This window comes from Limanda limanda, chromosome 13, assembly GCF_963576545.1.
Source record: "Limanda limanda chromosome 13, fLimLim1.1, whole genome shotgun sequence".
NCBI lineage: Eukaryota > Metazoa > Chordata > Actinopteri > Pleuronectiformes > Pleuronectidae > Limanda > Limanda limanda.
In genome coordinates this window covers 10699623-10720194 of record NC_083648.1, presented here as the reverse complement: position 1 = coordinate 10720194, position 20572 = coordinate 10699623, and the positions used below count along the sequence as shown (strand labels likewise).

At 39.5% G+C, this 20572-nt stretch overlaps 1 protein-coding gene across 2 annotated transcripts; it reads right to left on the bottom strand.

Annotated features, from left to right (window-relative positions):
* Positions 1-1063: 1063 nt before the first annotated feature.
* pcmtd1 (protein-L-isoaspartate (D-aspartate) O-methyltransferase domain containing 1) lies at positions 1064-17501 on the bottom strand. 2 transcript variants are annotated; one of them, XM_061084725.1, is made up of 7 exons: positions 17290-17501; positions 12081-12160; positions 8340-8781; positions 7152-7254; positions 6322-6493; positions 4115-4238; positions 1064-3765 (listed from the first exon to the last, which is right to left on the bottom strand). In XM_061084725.1, exons 3-7 carry the CDS (start codon positions 8644-8646, stop codon positions 3389-3391), a joined length of 1083 nt encoding a protein of 360 aa, XP_060940708.1. In that variant the 5' UTR covers positions 8647-8781; positions 12081-12160; positions 17290-17501; the 3' UTR covers positions 1064-3388. The 2 variants fall into 2 exon arrangements, with proteins under 2 accessions (XP_060940708.1, XP_060940709.1); XM_061084726.1 differs by lacking the exon at positions 12081-12160.
* Positions 17502-20572: the final 3071 nt, after the last annotated feature.

The window sequence follows — 20572 nt, the reverse complement described above, 5'->3', positions numbered from 1 at the left end:
CACTTTAGGAGTCTCAGGGGTAAATGGTGTTGCAGCCAAAGTGACCTCTTCTTCAGACGTAATAAAACAACAGGAAGAAAGCACAACATGCCTCCATACGGTTCATGTGGTGTCATCCAAGTGTCCACAAAACCCGACGTTCATATTCGACTCTAAACATTGTCATTAACATCGTGTTTTTAACCCAAAAGTCCACTACCGGACGTAGAGATGCAGTTTTCTGGTGTGTCCATGAGAATGTGATACCTATGCTACAGCCAGCAGATAGATACTTTATGGATATCTTAGTTTTGCTTAGCATAAAGACAGTAAATGAGAAGAAAACTTTATTTTTACATGAACTTTACCATAACTCCAGGTGGATTATGTTTTTCTCATCAGTCCATTTGTTTGTTGGTTTGTTTGTATACAAGAGAACACAGAAACTTCTGTGCAGATGACGATGAAACGAAAGATGTGTTGTAAGTCAGGGGAGAACGCATCATATTTTGGAAGAGGATCAGGGGATGGATCTACGAATTCTTCTCAAGTAATAGTAATAATTAAAGGATCTTCATGTGGTGATTTTAAAGATTAAAGGGAATAAAATAAAGCTACTTGGAAACAGTTTGTTAAGTGAATTTTAAACCAACATAGATTTGTAACACATATACTCTGTTTCTATTGTAGATAAAAGCCTGATTATGGTTTCTGGTTCATGTCCGTGGGTGTTTAGGCTGCATAAAGTTACCAGAAGAGGTTTCATTGACGTTTATTTATTGATTAGACTCAGCGTGTTTAAAACGCTGCTTCCAAATTAACCCGAGATAAGAAAAAGAAAATTGACACTGATGAGTTTTGAGGCTGCGTCGTCCCGGCCTTGACTCTGAGACCTTCATCCCATAATCCCTCTCTCTCCTCTGACGTGTGAGGTAAGAGCAACACAGGCTTTATTCCTGCAGACACCGCCGCTGCGCCTTTATTAACGTCGTGACTCATTTGATTGCTCGCCCACGTCGGACGTAAACTCAGGGAAGAAAACAATCGACTTAAACAGACAGAAAAAACGAGGCAGTTACAATGATTGGAAGAGGCATGATGCGACTGTGACCTTTATTTTTTGTGCCAAACATTTACGAAGAAACAACACATTTTCAAAATGAACTGCACACACTATGTCAAAAATCAGCCTGATAAAAAAAAAATAGAAACAGATCCGTTTTGGCTCTTAACAAATTAACGTGATATAAGTATTGGTTGTGACGCGTCTGGGTGCCGTTTCCGTCGTGTGTTACTCGAGCCTTGTTCACATCAAATGGAATCAAAACAGTCCTATTAACTTTGGTGCCAGGCGTGACCTGAGAGTGGAGGTTGGAGGTCCCCTGCTTCCAATGCTTAATGTGCTCCCTAATTAGCAATTAAAATTTCAGATAATGTTATATTATCGGTTGCGTGCATCTAATTATTGTGATTTATTGATATTGTGCTAATCAAATGGGACTATGTTGTTATTTGTAATTAAAAGCTGATAAGTTATTCCATTATTGCTTAATCGCAAAAGCTTTCCAATGAAGAAAATGCTAAAAAAATAACCACCTAATTTAAAACTTTACAGAAAATAAACGTTACCTCTTCACACACAAAAACTAAAATAATTATCAGCCCAGTTTAAAACAAAATACTTTTTTTCATTACACCCAAACCAAAGATGAAGAACTATATCACAAATATATGTCACCTATTAAAACAGCAGTGGAGGTTTTGATTTACAGAGTTCCCAGTGTCAAGATACAGTACAGCAAGAGGGTGCTACAAAATAAAATGCCAATCAAACTGTCGGCAGGAACATAAGATAACAATACATGTATCACCTTTATATTGAAGAGAAGTAATATCAACAACATTCAACTCAGCTCTGGAAAGTACTAAAATGAAGCATTCAAAGTAAGATGAAGATTTTCCAAGTCTGCGTTGGTAAAGCATGAAGAGAAAGTGGGACATCTATCTGTGATGTGCTGTTTTTCTTTTTCACCGCGGAATGTTTTAGTATAAAATATAGCATCATCCAATGCACTGTGCCAGGGAACTTACAGAAATCCCTAATGTGATGGGTGCGGTGGCACTTAAAAGCCATCACTATCAGCGACGCTCGGCAAGAACCTTGTACTTTTATTAAACAGGATTTACGTGACGGTTTATTTTAGTCCACGTTACAAATGAAGCCAAAAATAACCGACTGCACCTTTTTTTTATTTCACTGGAGGACTGCAGATTTAAAGGTGCTTTGCTGGACACGTGCGTCTCAGGTCCAGGATATAAAAAGGCTTCAAAATCCTCCATGATTCAGATTTTGCATTGGTGTCAATTTAAAAAAAGGAGTTTGTCTCAAGGCCATCTAATCGATTAATCATCTCCGGTGAGCGATCGATAAATGTGAAGCAAAGTCAGGAACACCCAAGACACAGACACTATATTCATGCATGTGATCATTACCGACATCTGCCCGTCACCAGCTCTTTACAAAAGTTAAACACAATGAAGTATTAAACACCCGTCATCATTTTTTTTTTCACTATTTCAAACCTCTGATGTGATTAATGAGACTTATATATTATTTGCATTAATAATAGAAAGAAAACCACAGAGAGGCGAGGGGCTCACAACACCTCATATCAAATGTTACTCGTATGCAAAGTGAGGAAACGGGTACATGGTGTGTGAGCACCTTGTGGAAAACGTTCCATTAAAAGGTGCCGTGTAGAAAAAACTAGGAACCAATCTGGTCTCTTGACAACTGTAAAAGGAAGGTAGAAAACCACGGTGACCTAAAACAAATCATCCAGAGGCGTAATGACATAAGTGCCCCGGCCATTATGACATGAGAGCGTCTGACTCTTCAAACTCAGAACGGGAGGATGTGGCCTTGTTTGACTTTCAGCGTCTTTTGTTCCTTCTCAGCGTCGTTTCACTGCCGGACACAGAGTAAGGTAAAGCTTCTAAAAAAGGTGCAATAAAAGTCTTATTCTTTATCATGATCATATTTAAACAAATATAGTAAGAACTTTTTTTTATACATTTTTTTTTATCTGCACACTTCTGCATAAATCCTGACAATATGATAGAATCTGACTCTCAAAATGGTTTTTTTCGGAAACTATGTCCATTAACTGTACTTCTTACATCTTTTTTTTTCTTTTTTGATATACAAATCAACAGAAAAATGTCAACAAAAACTAACAAGTCATGACAATCATAACATTATTATCCAATATTATCTATGACGTCTCTTTCATTTACAGTTTTGTCATCAAGATTTAATGGAAATAATGCTACAGTTGCACTGAGACGGGTGAAGAACAGCGATTCATCAGGAGCTGCACCCGTTACCAACAGATACCGCGGGAATCAGTCATTTCTCTCTGTAAAACAGCAAGTACGCCTTCAGTGACTCAGGCAGCGGCAACGCCATTATTTGGTCTCTCAACATGTTCACTTGCTTCAGGATTTCAATCTCGCCAATGTCTCGCTCCTCCTCCTCCTCCTCCACCTCCTTGTGTTCGTCCACGGCGTGCTCCTCATCCTCGCTCTCCACCATTTGGGGGATCAGCTGGTTGCCCACAAAGACATACGTGTTGATGCGTCGCCGCCGGCAGCGCCTCCTCTTGCGCTTCTGGGGGATTCTCTGCACCAGGCCCTTCTCCTGACTCTCCTCGTTGGCCAGGTTTCGGAGGGTGCGGCGGATGTAGATCCGAGAGAGATCCTGCAGGCTGCGGACGGTCACCGGGGCTGGGGACAAACGGAGATGACACAGCTCTTCAGGGCGATGCGCCGCAGCAACAAGAAGAATCCATACAACTGTACCCTTTAAATAGGTCAGCATAAACAAGTGAGGCCGTCAAGGAAAAGTCTGTCTCAGTAATTCAAGGAAAGGAAATAAGTGGCACTATGAAGCAGCCGCGGGACGAGATTCATACGTCTAAGCAAATATGGCTTGAGGAATCATCTCGTCACATTACTTTAAATGAACTGTCTGACTTTAAAAGATTTGCGGCTTTACACTTCAAGACGGGTTAGGCATAATAAAACATGAGGACTCAAAGATTTTTCTTCTTGTGTGGAGTCTGGGGAAACTTACGCAGCTGAACAGCGTCAGGCTTCTCTCCGTCAGCTCTACTCTGCTGGGCCAAGGGGGCAAAGGACACTGCCAAGATGTTTTTGCTCTCCCATGTGCACTGACCAGTCCTGGTTATCTGGGTCAGCTGCATACAGAGACAGAACCTGAACTCAGCACTGAACACTTATAAAATATGAACTGGTGTATAACATCAGGGAACAAGGGCTAAAGGCCTAAACCACCTTCGAGCATTCTTCCATATATTTTTTATATCATGTCGAAGTTTGCACACACGCCAGTGATAGTTGTGTGGATACTCATCTGCCGTCTATTTATTTGCAGATTGAATACTGAGGATTTATGTCAACCTTTGATTCAATGCCAACAAGTAGTTATTATCTCAGTATAAATACAGTATTTACTTGGTAAACAACAGTCACACACACATAAAAGGAGTTATCCAGATTGCAGGTGGTAATTACAGGTGGCAGATGTATAAACTTTGTGTAACCAGATATATAAATAACATATGTGTCAGGAGAAGACGTGTAACTTTCTCCACATTTGCGTATATGCTGTCAGATTAAATAACAGCATCAAACATTAACCCCCTTGTTTTTAATTGGCTTCGCGAGCAAACACGATGTCGTTAAAAGACAGTGAGGGAGGTGCTCTTTATAAAAGGCAGCGATCTCAAGGTTGTGCAAATGAATGGACCACGCATAAAGATAACAAGTGTGAAATACTGTGACATAATTTATGGTGAAATGTATTTATATCTAATGGAGAAAATAATCAGTTGATGAGTAGATTAAAACTGACAGTTATATAAAATGTCGTCTTATCTGACTAATCAACGTATTTTATCCCACTAATTTAAAAATGAAACAAAATATAATCAGTTTGTCTTTTCCAGATGAAGATGACTCTGTCAAGAAAGATCCGAGTTCAGCAGCAAAACAACCAGCAGCCTGTCACACACTATCCAGTACAGACAGCACCAGTCTCTATAAAATAAAAATATCACAACTATATTATTTATATTTATCTTTTTGCCATGTTTTACAGTTCAATAAATTCTACTCTGTGGATTGACTTGTAACACTGGTCACAGCCATGGACAATAAAAACAAAGTAACAAGATAGATGTTTGTTTTCTGGTTTTTTTTTGGACATCTAGCAGCATAACTTTGACGACCTAGTATAAAAACAAAGTTTCCACCATAGGAACTATGCGCTTTTCAACCCGAAGGACCTTGAGCGTAATTAAGTTTACCCCCTAAATAGTCCCTGCTCAGGGGGTTGATACGTTACAATATAGGGGAGTCTTTGGGGTGGAGCTAGCAGTGTTAAAGATAAATAATTGGTTGAGTACGCCAGCGTTTTATCTATGAAAAAAGTCTGTTTCTTTTTTATCAGCGATTCGGGTGAATACATTTTGCGAACCGTGCTCTTTTCTTTTCCGATCAAAAGCAGCACAGCTTGAATCTCCTCTATGTTTACTGCTGTTGTGTTGTCACTCCTCATTGGTGTTGGAACAGCTTGTTGTGGCTCATCTCCCCCTGGTCTGTAGACTGCAGTCGAAACACATCTTGGGACCTTAAGTTTTTGAAAACTTTTAGGAAAGTTGTACTATCATGCTGTTAAAGATCCCTGATCCATATCGTGTTCAATGATTTTGTCCAACGTGATTCAAGTGTCCAAGCTGTTTTCATTCTAAGTACCTTTTACCTTCTTTAATAAATGGTAAAAATACATTTAAACACCAAGTTGGTGTCTTTTAAGAGCACTGTTACCTGAACTCACCTCAGAGTGTATACTGAAATGAACTTTTGCTCACGGTACCTAACCTAAGCCGGTGTTTGTTTTTTTTCCTTTTAATACATTCAATTGCCCTGAGCCCTTGGCCACGAGTCTGTCGAGATCTCTACCCTCCTTCCAAAAAAAGGTTCCTGCTGAACATTTTCTCCACCGACATTTAAAAATATCACGACTGACCTCTTACATGGCCGCCGGTCTGTCCACACATCCACCATTTTAAATAAAACATTCTGGTGTGTGCTCCTTACACCGCTGCTCAAATCCAGGGGCAGTTGTGGCTCAATAATGCATGTGAAAGTTGCATAAGCAGTCTTGTAGGTCAAAGCTATTTTACCTTGCGTTCCCCCATGTGCTGGCACTTTGTGACGTGCAAATCCTGTGTTATACTGGTGCCTTGTGGCACTTACCTGGTCCTCTATAGGCATCACCAGAATTCCTCCAATTTTGAGCAGCACTTTCATGTAATTTTCATGGTCCTTCTGAACCCCGGCGCCACAGTAAATCCGGTCGTATTGATGACTGTCCGTGGAGATTTCGAGGCAATTCCCCACCACAAAGACGGGTTCGCAGAACTCAAACCTGTAAAAAAGCATAATAACACAGACAGTGAGTGAAATACAGGAAACAACCATGAACACAACCATGATATAGTCACATATGTGGTTTGAATACATTTACTAGTTAAAGGAAAAACATGAAATTTGAGGAAATGTGCTATTTCATTTTCTTGCTGAGGGTTGGATCAGAAGACTCTTATGTGTTTGGTAGAAATAAGACTACAGCAAGCAGCTGTTTAGCTTGGCATTGAGAGTAGACACAGGGGAAAACTGCAAACCTGACTGTCTGAAGGTTAAAAAAATCTGCTAACAAGCTCATTAATTAACAAGACTTATCCTGCTTGTTGATACGGTTGAAAAACTGAAGTGCAAGAAAACTGCATCAGAAACTTTCATTATTACAATTCGGTTTAAGTACAGATTGAACACAGGGAAGGGCCAGGCTAGCTGTTTCCTCCCATTCCCAGGCTGCTGGCTGTAACCTAATATTTAATCGTCAGATATCATCTAACTCTGAGCAAGACAACAAGCAAACATAATCCCCAAAGTGTAAAATTATTCTTTTAAAAAACAACTGGATGTATTCAGATCACAGAATCTAGTAAGGATCCTTTTCTCTTTTATTATGAATCTTTTTATTTAAGTCTCAAGAGAGTGTATTTCCCCAAAGATGTACTCACTTATCAAAGCTGTCACTACTCTTTATGAAATCCTCAAGTTTCTCTCTGGCGTATTCAACCACGTCCTTGTGAAGCTCAACTCCATGGTTCACACCAAATGGCCCTTTAAACAAAAGGAAAGAAAATATTGTAATGTATAAATATAAAAAAAAATTATACTGTGACACAACTAAAGTACTACCTATTATGGCATCATGAAGAGCTGAGACAATCACTTAATCTGTCAAATGACATTAATAAGTAATCTTAATTGAAGAAATGCTGAACATGATCTGATTCCCGATCCTCTTGGGCTTTAGGAAATAATGGTTGGCATGTTTTACTATATCCATTTATATTATTTTAGAACAATTCAAAGAATGTCACCAAGCATTTCCCACACATTTGGTATTATCGCCCTGCGGTTGGATGCCTCTGCCAACCAGTGCAGTTTCCGTGTACATATTTCTACATATTTATTTTTCCAGATTATAAGGTCAGTGACCTCTGACCACTGGAACCTAATTCTTTGAGTCCAAGTGACAGCTGATTGAGAGTTGAAGAAATTCCATCAAGCAGTCTTGATATATCACATTCAAGAGGCCACTGACACTGTTTAGGTCACTGTGACCTTGACCTTTGACCACTGATATCTAATCAGTTAATCAATTAGTCAAAGTGAATTGTAGCAGGTGTGATGAAATCCTCTACATGCAGTCCTATTATATCACTTTCACAGGGATGTGAGGTCACTGTGACCTTGACCTTTGACTTCAAGGCACCAAAATCTAATCAGTTTTTCACTATAGCACTTGATCCTATTAAATCTATATATTTAATCCTTAAGAGGTGACTACATATGTTTTCACCTCACTGTTGTTCATGGTGACCCCCGCTGTCTGCATGTCAAATTTCATGTGATTTACATATTATTTAGTCAATGTGACTTTTGAGCGTTAAACACAGAAACATGATAATTTTTAGGCAAATAAATTGCTTTGTGAGGTCACTGTGACCTTGAATTTGACTACCAAATGTTTTCAGTTCATCCTTGAGTCCGAGTGAACACTTTTACCAAATTTGAAGAAATTCCCTCATGGCAATCTTGATTCACGGGATTAGGAAGGACAGACAACCGGAAAACATAATGCCTACGGTCACTGGCTACCAAGGCATAAACAGCTGTGAAAAAGGGTACACGATGCTTACCTATGATAAGACCAACCATTGTGCTTAAGTAGCCGGTTCCGCTGCCCAGATTGAGGCAAGAAAGTCCTGGCTGCAGTTTGAGGGCCTCCATCACCTCAGAGTATATACACGGAGCCGACAGGTGTATGTTGCCATGTTTCCACGCTAAGTCTTTGTAGGCACTGTCCCGGTAGCCGTCCAGATAGTAGTCACCGCGGTCTATGGCCCGAAATGCCTGCTCGACTTTTTCCGTGCGAATATACTGAGCTTCCTTCAGATTGTCAATGAGGTCGTCATTGTCCTCGCCGGCGCTCACGGCTCCCCCCATGGTGAGAACAGCAGAGGAACACAAGGGGGCGAAGTTGTTCTCAGGATGAGTGGTTCCTCCTCACTGTGGCATGGAGATGAGCGACTGGCTGAGGGATCGTGTTCAGACAGCAGTCATGTCCAGGTGGAGCGTGACCTGAGGAACACAATATAAGCACGTTAGAGCGATCCAAGTGTAGTGTACTGATTCAATATGTGATAATAGTAAAGATTTATTAATAATCTCTCACAACTGGGGTTGTTTTATGATGAAAAATTATCGACTGTAGGAGAAACAGCCTGAATAATCATTGACATATTCTGCTACAGTTATGTTCTCCCTAATTAATTCCCCTCAGGAAAAAACGTAGGCGATTTATGTCTTGAAAAGCATTTGCAGATTGCCAGATGAAACAATTTAGCTGTTTTTGTGTAAATGTTCACGACACACATTGAATTAATGAAACTGTCATGTTTGACAATAATCCAATAATACAACATCAAAGAGTTTCCGATGAACTGCCAAGGGTCATTGATATGTTACGCCTATGATTTTCCTATAATGACAATGAAAAAAGCTTACTCGACAAGTTAAAAGAAAGCTAGTTTAAAAAATTATATGAAATCAATTATACTTAGCTGCAGTTCTAATATTTTAATCAACAGCTCGATTTCACTGCCTGCTACTGTTTTCAGAGCCTTGTAATTTATTGAAGAGAATGCAGACAAGTCACTGGAGGTTTACGTCTCTTTTTGTCATTTTGACCTTTAATGTAAACAAGAAGTTTAATGTTAAACAGGAAGTTAAAGAGTAAACAGGAAGTAGAAAGTCCACTTGTTGAGTCTTGCTGAAGTCTGCAGTCCTACATGCTAATGCTAAGCACAGCCTGTAAGTTGTCTTAAGTCTAAGTAACATTTTGTGAACATGTGACTTTGTAGGACATCATGCAGTGTATCAAAACTTTAAGTTAACTTCTTTGTTACCTTCATTTTGCCAAATGGGGATTGAGATGACTGCCATGAGTGTACATTAAAAGTATATGTTTATTGAACTGTTCATTTTCTTTATGGGGAATGGGATACTTTGTACCTAACTCATGGTAGTTTGTATATTTATGTTTATGTTTTTATGTCTGTTGAGTGGTAAATGTGAATAAAGTTCAAGAAGGAGAACAATGCTCTCCAAGTGTCAGGGAGCAGAGAGGGCAGAACAGCTACAAACCCTGGTGTAAGTGTCACTGTCTGAACATGCACGTGGGATTATATATTATTCATATATACATAATATATATATATATATAAGTGATATTACCTACTGTAAAACCTGATGATGAATAAAATGACTAGAGTTGTCTAGCAGCTGCACTTGCAGTAAATAGAAGAACCTATTGTTAGACTGACGCACTTGTGGCCTTTTAGAGGGTCATAAAATAACCAGACAGGAATGACTCAGTGTGTGAGTTAAATACCTGATCATGAAGGTTAGTCATTACGGTGGTGTAAAAAAAACAATCACATAAAATTCAGCATCACCATAGGTCACTCACAGATTAACATCATCCATAATGACCTAATACACGTTGAGATGTCAAAGGAACCGCTGCGATGGCAAATATGGCTGAAAATGTTTATTGTCTCTCAGTATATGGTGCTAGTTTATCAGGTACCTTTGGAATGAAAGTAAAATTTTTTTCATGTTTAAACTGCTGTTTAAGTACGTATCCTGTTCCTTGCTGCTAAATATGGAGAAAAAATCCTCTCACAGACAATGAACTGATTATAATCACATTCCGATGAAGCGTTCCTGCCCAAGCATGCTTCAGATTTGTCCACGATTTCATTGGAAATTTATTTCACAGCCTGCAGTGACACAGCTGTTTTCACCCAACAAAGGTTCAGTGCAGGAGTGTAATGATTTCCTCTAAACATTACAACCTTTGTGAAGGTATGATTTATTGGATGTGTGTCTGTGTGTCTATCTTTCTTGCGTGTCTTTAAAAATCGTACTTTACAAAAGGGGCTACACTAATAATACAATGTTTGTTTTATACAATATGTCAATGGCACCTGCATAGACCTACCTGCTACACTGAGACAAAGAATATGGGGTGAAACAAAGGGGAAATGTTCCGTTACATAACAGTGTTTTTCATTCAGCTGACTCCTCTAATTCATGTTCTTTTCTTGTTAAGTTCTGAACACTTCTAAAAACTAAAAAGGTCTAACGATTCTTTTGCTAAAATGCTGACAAATCCAGTTCACACTTAAGCCATAACCCCATGATTATTTATTTTAATGCGTCACAAACCTAAAAGGTTGAGAATCATTGCTATGGGGGTCTTTTTTGATAAAATATGCACTATATGAAAAAAGGTGTTATGACAGTTATTTAGATTATAAATAAAGTCAGATAGATATGGATTATTTGGGGCTGATGCCCTAATACTGGGGTGTGAAGGATTTGCTAAACCGGCTTGATATTTTACAGTTTAAACTTTATTATAAATAACTGTATATGAAGATGGATGACTTTGAGGTTGCCAAAGAAAAAAGAAAATCCATATTGATCACCACCTGGTGGCTGGCTGCAGTAAAGACCATAAAGCCAAAGTACACAATAAATAACATTTACTCTGTAATTTTACATTCTACTTAGTTATATGATGAAATAAACAATGGGGTGAGACGCCATGATTGACAGCTAAGACTTGGTGGAGCACGAACATTGGCACAACCTCGATAGCGCAGCCCTACCCAACAATTACTGCTCTGCAGACTCTGGCTGCAAAGACGTCAAATCACAAAATGGCGGCGACCGTATCCAGGATAATTTGGCTTAATTTTTGTACAGAGGCAGGAGATTCAGATGCTTCCTCCATCTTTATAAACAGACTATCTAAATAACTATGAATGAAAACACAAATACATGTAGAAATATACAGAATGAGAATATAAGGTGGAAACGAATAAAACATTTGCGTAATATATAAATAAATATATATATATTTTTGCATTGTTTGTACTGTAAAATAAAAATGTTAATATCTGCACAATCTGCAAACATATACACTGATACTGATATGTGGATGAAATGCTTTTTGCATTTGGCCAGTTTTATCGGCCAACTGCTGAATCGGTCGGCCTATAATTACAAATACTGAGCTATTGACTTTACTTTATAACTTCTCCTTAAAGGTATATTGTTGCATGCTGATGTTTCAACATTTATAAATACTTAATTTATCCCACACTGCCACAGGGTGAATGGGTAAGCTATGGCTGTAGCTGCAAATGAACAAGATATAAGTCTTGAATTCCCTCTCTGCCCTCTCAGCATCTCTACATCTGACTCAGCTAATAAAGATTCAATTCAGAGGTGACTTTGTAGTGGGAGGCCTGGCAGTTCATTTTCCACTGGCTCCTCCTCACAGGCAAAAAAGTAATTGATTCACTCACCATTGTTGATTGTACAGTAGAGTGTTTTTATCCCAGTTCCTCCCTCTGCCCTCCCCGTAATGCAGAGTCCTTTGAGTTGCCTGCAGTTGAAAGAAGATCCAGGAAAATGGGTCAAGGGAGGTATGCTGTAAGCACATTGCTCCTGGGAACTGCTGCACAGTCAGAACAGTGATAATCTTGAGTCTTAAAACAGGTCATTATTCATCCAGTCGTTAAAGACAAATCAACAAAGACCACCCAGATAATTAAATTTGTTGCAACAGTCTTTATAAACAGGAATCTGCTGGTAAACAAACACACAGGGTGTCCTGGGTTTACCCCTGGTGTGTGTAAAAAGGGCATGGACGCCATTTCAGGGCCAACCGGGTTGCTGTGACCCGATTAGGGATACCCCGGTGAACCAGGCAGGATGACGAAACATGTAACGGATCCACCAGCCAACACAAGATCAACTCTCGTGCTGTAACTAAATACCAAAGGCCTGTCTAGGCAGCACCAGAACATACAGGCTGCTGATCAACAGACAGAGGAAGGTCACATGTTTAGTTGTCTGAAGTGTTGGCTACACGATAAATGCTGGTAACCATGAAGACTATCACTTAGCAGCTCTGTCTGTGTGCATCTTGAATCTTACATTTATTTTTAGCCACCCACCCTGTTGCCATGGCTCTGGGTATAACATCATTAATTAGACAGTCAGACTCTTTGGTGCTAATGAATTTGACGATTGCCTCATTAGATGTAATTAGTCCTCATCTATTCTATACCTGCCAAAGTTTAAATTTTGCACCCTTTACAACACTGTTTAATAGATATTCCACAAACGATCCCATCCCAATTCCCATTACATGACAGCCCAGGATAAATTCTGATCTTGGTCATGCCTTGACCTTCCCTGTAGTATTATATTAAAATGTCCAGCTTTACATAAACATAACTTGAAATCTGAGTGGAGCACTATAAAAATGTCTGCATATTTTCATGCTCCCCGGAGGAGGAATTCTTTCGATTCTATTGACCTAGTGACCTTCGCAGCAAACCTTTTACACTTAATCTCTTGGGAGCAAGTGGTCATTGTAGAAAGTAAATATTCTTAAGAGGAAGAATCCATTTCATTGTTTTGAGCTTCATGATTAAAGGCCATTTGTCCTCTTTTACTACATTGAGTTTGGAGGTAATCCGACAAACATTTATATAAGAACACAATGTCCTCTGAAACAACAGTAATAAGCATCTTGTGATAGTGATATACCACTGACATTATTAAACATGAGCGTGAGATAAAACCTCCATTTACAGTTCTGCTTTGTTAGTTCAGCCATTAAACTAGGACGTGGGTTACTACCTCCACCAAGGAGGTTGTTTTCACTCTGTCCATTTGTTTGTCTATTGTTTGTTTATCAGCATAATTATGCAAAATCAACAGAGCATATTTCTACTAAACTTGGTGGAAGGTTGGGACACGAGCCAAGACAGAGCCCATCTGATTTTGGCGCATATCGTCTGGGCAAGAAAGCGGATCCAGGAATTTGTTTCTGCTTTCTTTGACATTCTGGGAAAAGAACTGATTTGCCAAGAAACTATTCATGGATGTAGAAATCATGTGTAATTAGGGGACTGATATTAGTGAGTGTGTGCAATTTGGTGTGGCTTGATTGAATCTGAAGGGACTGTTGGACTACCGAGTGCTATTCTGGTTTTATATTTGACACAGCCTGTATCTTGTGTGCTGAAAAGTCAGACCCTGTACTTTCGCTCTCAATGGTACATTTAAACGCTCTGTTCAAATCGGTCTGACAGGAATGTCTTTTAAATACACTGGAACATCTATTTCGAAATAGATCTTGCCAGTATTATTCCTTCCCTGCTGTTTTGGGCAATGATAGTTGTTGTATCATATCAAAATGTATCATTTCAATTCCCCAGCTACAAAAGATACAGAACTTTTGAGTCACCCACCATAATGAAGCTTACATTTGCATCTTTCTCAGACAAGAATATAGGACAGACTGTCATGCAAACCTCTGAACTGTTTCATGCTCGTCGACACTGGATGAGCCCTTTTGATTTTGGGAATAATCAGGCTTTTCCTCTGGTTCCACCCTCAAGCTAGTGGAGCGTTCAGACTTAATTAAAAGTGCATTTCATCATCCTCACATCTCTCTCTCTCTCTATTTATGCGAATTTGACCACTAGACTCTGTGTTAATTAGCCACAAACAGCCAAGAGATGTGAGAGTAAAAGGCATGTGTTGTGCCAGCCTGACAACAGAAACAGACACCATGCTAGGGTGTGTGCATGTGTGTGTGTGTAAAACAACTCATGTTTTGAAAAATGTACCAGTTGTGTCTCTTATTCTCCTCTGCAGCCTCTTAATTTTGCTCCCACTGCGATGAGTCATACAGTTTTGTGTCAAATTAAAACTTATTTTCTTCCCTTCAGTTTGTGTCACCTTGAAAAACCTCAAACTGTTTGTATCCCTTTTCTGACTGTGTGCAAAATCCCACCGCCTCTAAAGTTTACTTTGCTTTACTTTGTCTACACGCATCTTAAAAACACTAAATCATTTATCAGTCTATTACTTTATCTTATTATGTACGACAGGAATGTCAGCCTTGCAGCGCAGTCAGCAGGACGACAGACTTTAAGTGTTGTCAACTTCTATCAACACAGGGTCACAAGTGTATTATTGCAACCACAGCTGAAGCTAATGGTAGACCTATTGATTGAAATGAAATGGTTCCAGTACAGCACCGCATTTTCACCGTGAGATATTAGCTTTCTTTTTAATTTTTTTTTGCATCCGTCGTGTTATAGAAATGTCATCCACTCGCAGTGACTCCTCCTGAGGATCTCTTGACATGTTCTGACATGGGCTCGTTCAGACGTTATCCTGAGTTTTTACACGCTCGGACATTTGTGTTCTCACTTACAGCCCCTGTATCTTAACAACACCTTACACTGACTAGCTTTCAGAGATATCTAAAGCATTGTGGAACTTTTTGTTGCACAGTGTATGCAACACAATTTACTTTTTGCAGTGCATTTCTGCTCGTGTTGTGACTTTTTGCTCGTGTTGTGACTTTTTGCAGCGGGTTTCTGCATTTGCTTATGTTGTGACTTTTTGCAGCTTGTTTCTGCATTTGCTTGTGTTGTGACCTTTTGCAGCGTCTTTCTGTATTTGCTTGTGTTGTGACTAATTTGCTTGTGTTGTGATTTTTGCTTGTGTTGTGAATTTTTAAGGGTATTTCTGCATTTGCTTGTGTTGTAACTTTTTGCTTGTGTTGTGACTTTTTGCAGCGTGTTTCTGTATTTGCTTGTGTTGTGACCTTTTGCAGCGTGTTTCTGCATTTGCTTGTGTTGTGATTTTGGCTTGTGTTGTGACTATTTGCAGCATGTTTCTGTATTTGCTTGTTTCTGCATTTGCTTGTGTTGTGACTTTTTGCAGCGTCTTTCTGTTTTTGCTTGTGTTGTGACTTTTTGCTTGTGTTGTGACTTTTTGAAGCGTATTTCTGCATTTGCTTGTGTTGTGACTTTTTGAAGCGTATTTCTGCATTTGCTTGTGTTGTGACTTTTTGCAGCACGTTTCTGTATTTGCTTGTGTTGTGACTTTTTGCTTGTGTTGTGTCTTTTTGCAGCGTGTTTCTGTATTTGCTTGTGACTTTTTGCTTGTGTTGTGTCTTTTTGCAGCGTGTTTCTGTATTTTACTTGTGTTGTGACTTTTTGCTTGTGTTGTGTCTTTTTGTAGCGTGTTTCTGTATTTGCTTGTGTTGTGACTTTTTACTTGTGTTGTGACTTTTTGCAGCGTGTTTCTGTATTTGCTTATGTTGTGACTTTTTGCAGCGTCTTTCTGTATTTGCTTGTGTTGTGACTTTTTGCTTGTGTTGTGACTCTTTGAAGCGTATTTCTGCATTTGCTTGTGTTGTAACTTTTTGCTTGTGTTGTGACTTTTTGCAGCGTTTTTCTGCATTTGCTTGTGGTGTGACTTTTTGCAGCGTCTTTCTGTATTTGCTTATGTTGTAATGTTATGCTTGTGTTGTGACTTTTTACTTCTGTTGTGACTTTTTGCAGCGTGTTTCTGTATTTGCTTGGGTTGTGACTTTGTGCAGCGTGTTTCTGTATTTGCTTGTGTTGTGACTTTCTGCAGCGTGTTTCTGTATTAGATGTGTTGTGACTTTTTGCAGCGTGTTTCTGCATTTACTTGTGTTGTGACTTTGTGCATTATTTGTGTCCTCAAATTGATGACGTTGTTTTCTTAATTTGCACGTTTTCTAAATCTATTGCTATGTGTTTTCTTAACCTACAGTGTGTTGAGCTCTCTGCCACTTTTCTCGGGACACTCAGTGTTCCCAGACTGATGTTCCCAGATGTTCCCGAGTTGCCTCAACTGACACCTGACGAGGCCAATCAGCGCCGCCACCTGGTCACGTGACGCAGTTGCCACACAGACGGCGGCGTGTCGACCAATCAGAGAGCCGGGAACACTTCTGCTCGCTCTGCGTGTGACGACGGAGCAAAACAACAACAAGCGATTTCATGAGATGTTGTTAAATCATGGCTGCTGAGGAAACACACGACGAGACACAGACACACACTGACACTGACACGGACTGCCTGTGTGTGTGTGTGTGTCTGTGTGTGTTTGTGTGTGTTTTCCTCCAGCTTTTGCTCCCAAACTAAACGCCTGTCATCTCTCTGCAGTGCGATTAACCTCGATCTTTAAACCGGTTAGACTCAAGCGGAAGTGGCTCACAAATCACAACTGTGTGGAAATAAAATAAACATAAACATTTCGTGGCTTCTTCCGCCCGATGGAGCGGAAGTCTGCGTGTCAAACAAAAACAATAACACGAAAAGATGCGCAAAAATTAAAAAACAAAACAAAGGAATTCCGCAAACGTCAGCAGGCTGAAGTGAAAGGTTTAACTAGTTAGCTTAGAGGTCTTGTCACCTTGTGGGCTGTCAGGACAAAGTGGGCTAAAGTGAACCGGGCTAACGCTAGCTGCTGTAGGGCCCGAGTGCGCCATCACCCAGACACGGAGACAAAGCGGGTTAGGTAAGCTCCTCTCTTCTTCCTGCTGACATCCCGCAAAACACAACGCAAAACACAACGCAAACACCACCGATAACACAACGAGGACACCCGGGGAGCGAGCACACACACGACCCCCCGCTGCTTCACAACAAAGAAATGAAAACAAACACTCACGGAGTCGTGTCGCACCAACTCGCTCCTGAACCTGCTCCGTGCACTGCGACGGGCAGTGGGTGACAGTCTGCGGGAGAGTCTCCTCTGCTGGAGGACGACTGGTTAGCACTGGTAACTGGGTGGTAACCAGCTGGTCGGTGGGTGCAGGTGGAAGTAGAGTGAGCGAGAGCGGCCGAGTTTCCGAGTGGAAGAAGAAAGAAAACAGCTGAGGAGAGGATGTAAACACAGGTCACGTGGTCTGAGAGTGCTGTCGACAGAGGGAAGCACTGTTGCTTCACATCGCTTCATCTATCTATCTATCTATCTATCTATCTATCTATCTATCTATCTATCTATCTATCTATCTATCTATCTATCTATCTATCTATCTATCTATCTATCTATCTATCTATCTATCTATCATCCATCCATCCATCCATCCATCCATCTATCAATCTATCCATCTATTTATCTATCAATCTGTCTGTCTATCTATTCATCTATTTGTCTATCTAACTATATCTATCTATCTATCATCAATCTATCTATTTCTCTATCTGTCTGTCTATCTATTCATCTATTCGTCTATCTATCTATCTATCTATCTATCTATCTATCTATCTATCTATCTATCTATCTATCTATCTATCTATCTATCTATCTATCTATCTATCATCCATCCATCCATCCATCCATTCATCCATCCATCCATCCATCCATCCATCCATCCATCCATCTATCATCTGTCTGTCTATCTATTCATCTATCTATCTATCTATCTATCTATCTATCTATCTATCTATCTATCTATCTATCTATCTATCTATCTATCTATCTATCTATCTATCTATCTATCTATCTATCTATCTATCTATCTATCTATCTATCTATCTATCAATTTATCTATCTTTCTATCTATCCATTTATCTATCTATCTATCTAACTATCTATCTATCTATCTGGCGATCCTTCAATATGTCTGTCTGTCTATCTGTCTATCTGACTATCAATATATATTCATCCATTTATCTGTCTATCTGTATTTCTAGTGTTATAGGTTAAGTTTTGACAAATGTCATCCCCTCTGAACTGTTCGTTAAACTTGCATTTAACAGATTATATTCTGAATCCTTATTGTAAGTTTGGCCTTTATCAGCAAAGTACTGTGTACCTATACAGTAAAAGATGTAGGAAGTACTTTAAAACAATAGTACAAGCACCTCAAATATGCACGTTAATACAGTATTTCAGCAAATATATGTATTATCTGTCTATCTAGAGAAATGTTGTTGTTTGCCGACACAAAAATAATGAATCTATGATTGATTTTACTGCCGTTTGTTTATTCATTTCCCTACTGTGCAGTTTGATGCATGTTTTCCACCTATTTGAATTGGAATCATTCCTAATGGTGCCCTCCATCTGTGCAGCTTAACAAATCAACACACCCTAAATACTGATAAAAACTTTACAAGAACAGAATCGTAACGTGCCTGTGATAATAAATGAGTCTGTGAACCTCGGATGATCCCGGAAAACTTGGCGCACCCTTCCCCCTTACACAGTTCCCTGAAGGAAAGGTCTAAATTTAGCCTGCTCTGCCCTGCTCTGCCCTGGAAGTGTGGGAATAGACCATCAGCTTTAATAAGGAAGGATTCATCGCCGCTCTCTAGCACACGGAGCCAAGGTTCCAGGGACCTCACATCACCTCATCTTTCTTTACCTCCACCAAGGAGGTTGTGTTTCCAACCCTGTGTGTTTGTTCACAGAAACCACTTGACAGATTTCCACGAAACTCAGAAGGATGTATAATGGGTTCAAGGAGCGGATCCAGGTTTTTATTATTTTCACTTTCTTTAACATTGCGAGAGAGGACATTTTTCACTATATTCCTTAATTTCCCATTTAATAATTCATGGATGTTGATAAAAGAAAAATCTGCCATGTTTAGGGGACTCATTTCTATATATGTGGGTAATTGCACATTGATCGAACCTAAGGCTTATAAAGTTATCCTCTCTACTAAGTGCCATTCTAGTTTTGTAGCCTTCTATAGATGTGTATGTGAAGAATACGCAGTTTTAGAGACACAACTCTCAGCCTAACCTGATTGTCGAGTTCTAGAAAGGAGAGTAGATCAGCATTAGTTCTAATCAAAACCATTTCCTCGTGATCAGTGAAGTCGAATAAGTTGATTTCACTTTTTTTTTTTTTTTCTTTTTACATTTTCTGGCAGAACCCTTCTCCTGCTGGTTGTCGTCTAAGTTGAGCAGCACTGACCGGTATTGAAAGCAAACTATTATTAGAACGAAACACACGAGAATGCAGAGAGTTTATTCAAGTCCCTCTTGTAACTGAAGCTCCACTCGTCCAGGTTCATTAGTCATGTCACTCACAGCCTCAAGGAGCCTGACTAATGAATCAAACAGGATCAGCATCTCCTCTCTGACCTTTTTCTTAGCAGAACGTCATCATTACAGAACGAGGAGCCACTGTCAGGATTTCAGAATTACAGAGTCCAAGGGTCTTACGTGACCAAAGCAAATTTTAACCAGATACAATGTTTGATTTCACACATCCTTAGTTATTTGTATTCATTGAACTCCTCCATTGTAGGATGATTTTATCTCCCTGCTCGATATTCTGCCTTCTGAATTAAATTATATTGGAGAAACACTGAGTTAATTCAGGTTTGCTTGAATTATTAATTATAATTTCTGTGTACAAATAGTCAAATTTAAATCTAGTGAATCAAAAAACATTGCTGCTATTATGTATAGTTCCTCCTAATGTCATTATAATGAGAACTTGTAAAGCAGCGTCCTCAGCTAGCGCCCTAATATAGTATATATGACTATTTCAAGAGTATATCATGAAGTCACATTCACCAGGATCCTGGATTTGCTTCTTCTGTTACTTCCATGAAAACAAACATTTCCGTGCCTCCGTGCTTTATCAGATGGCTGTGAACAGACTGTTTACTTCAGCAGGGTGAGCTTAGGTCACATCCCTCCAGTGTGTGTGTGTGTGTGTGTGTCCGTCAAGTTACCCTATATCTGTAACACCCTCACATTATACACACACAGCAACATATACATTACAGGAGGTATGTGTGGTGACAGGGAAAATGTATGTGCTGGATTGAGTGTCAGATTCTCAATAGTGCGTTTGTTACTACACACCACACATCCAACCCTGGTTTAAAGTTATAGACAATCAGCTTTTGTTTCAATCTGGACTTTGACTGTAATTTAATCTTATCTCACACTTCTCTCTGTAAATAAATACTTAATAGATACATGCC

Coding starts and splice junctions, on each gene's coding strand:
- pcmtd1 (XM_061084725.1), bottom strand. CDS start 8,646: ATGGGGGGAGCCGTGAGCGCCGGCGAGGACAATGACGACCTCATTGAC. Junction 7,255..8,339: donor AATGGTTGGTCTTATCATAG/GTAAGCATCGTG, acceptor TTTTGTTTAAAG/GGCCATTTGGTGTGAACCAT. Junction 3,766..4,114: donor GCCTGACGCTGTTCAGCTGC/GTAAGTTTCCCC, acceptor GTTTGTCCCCAG/CCCCGGTGACCGTCCGCAGC.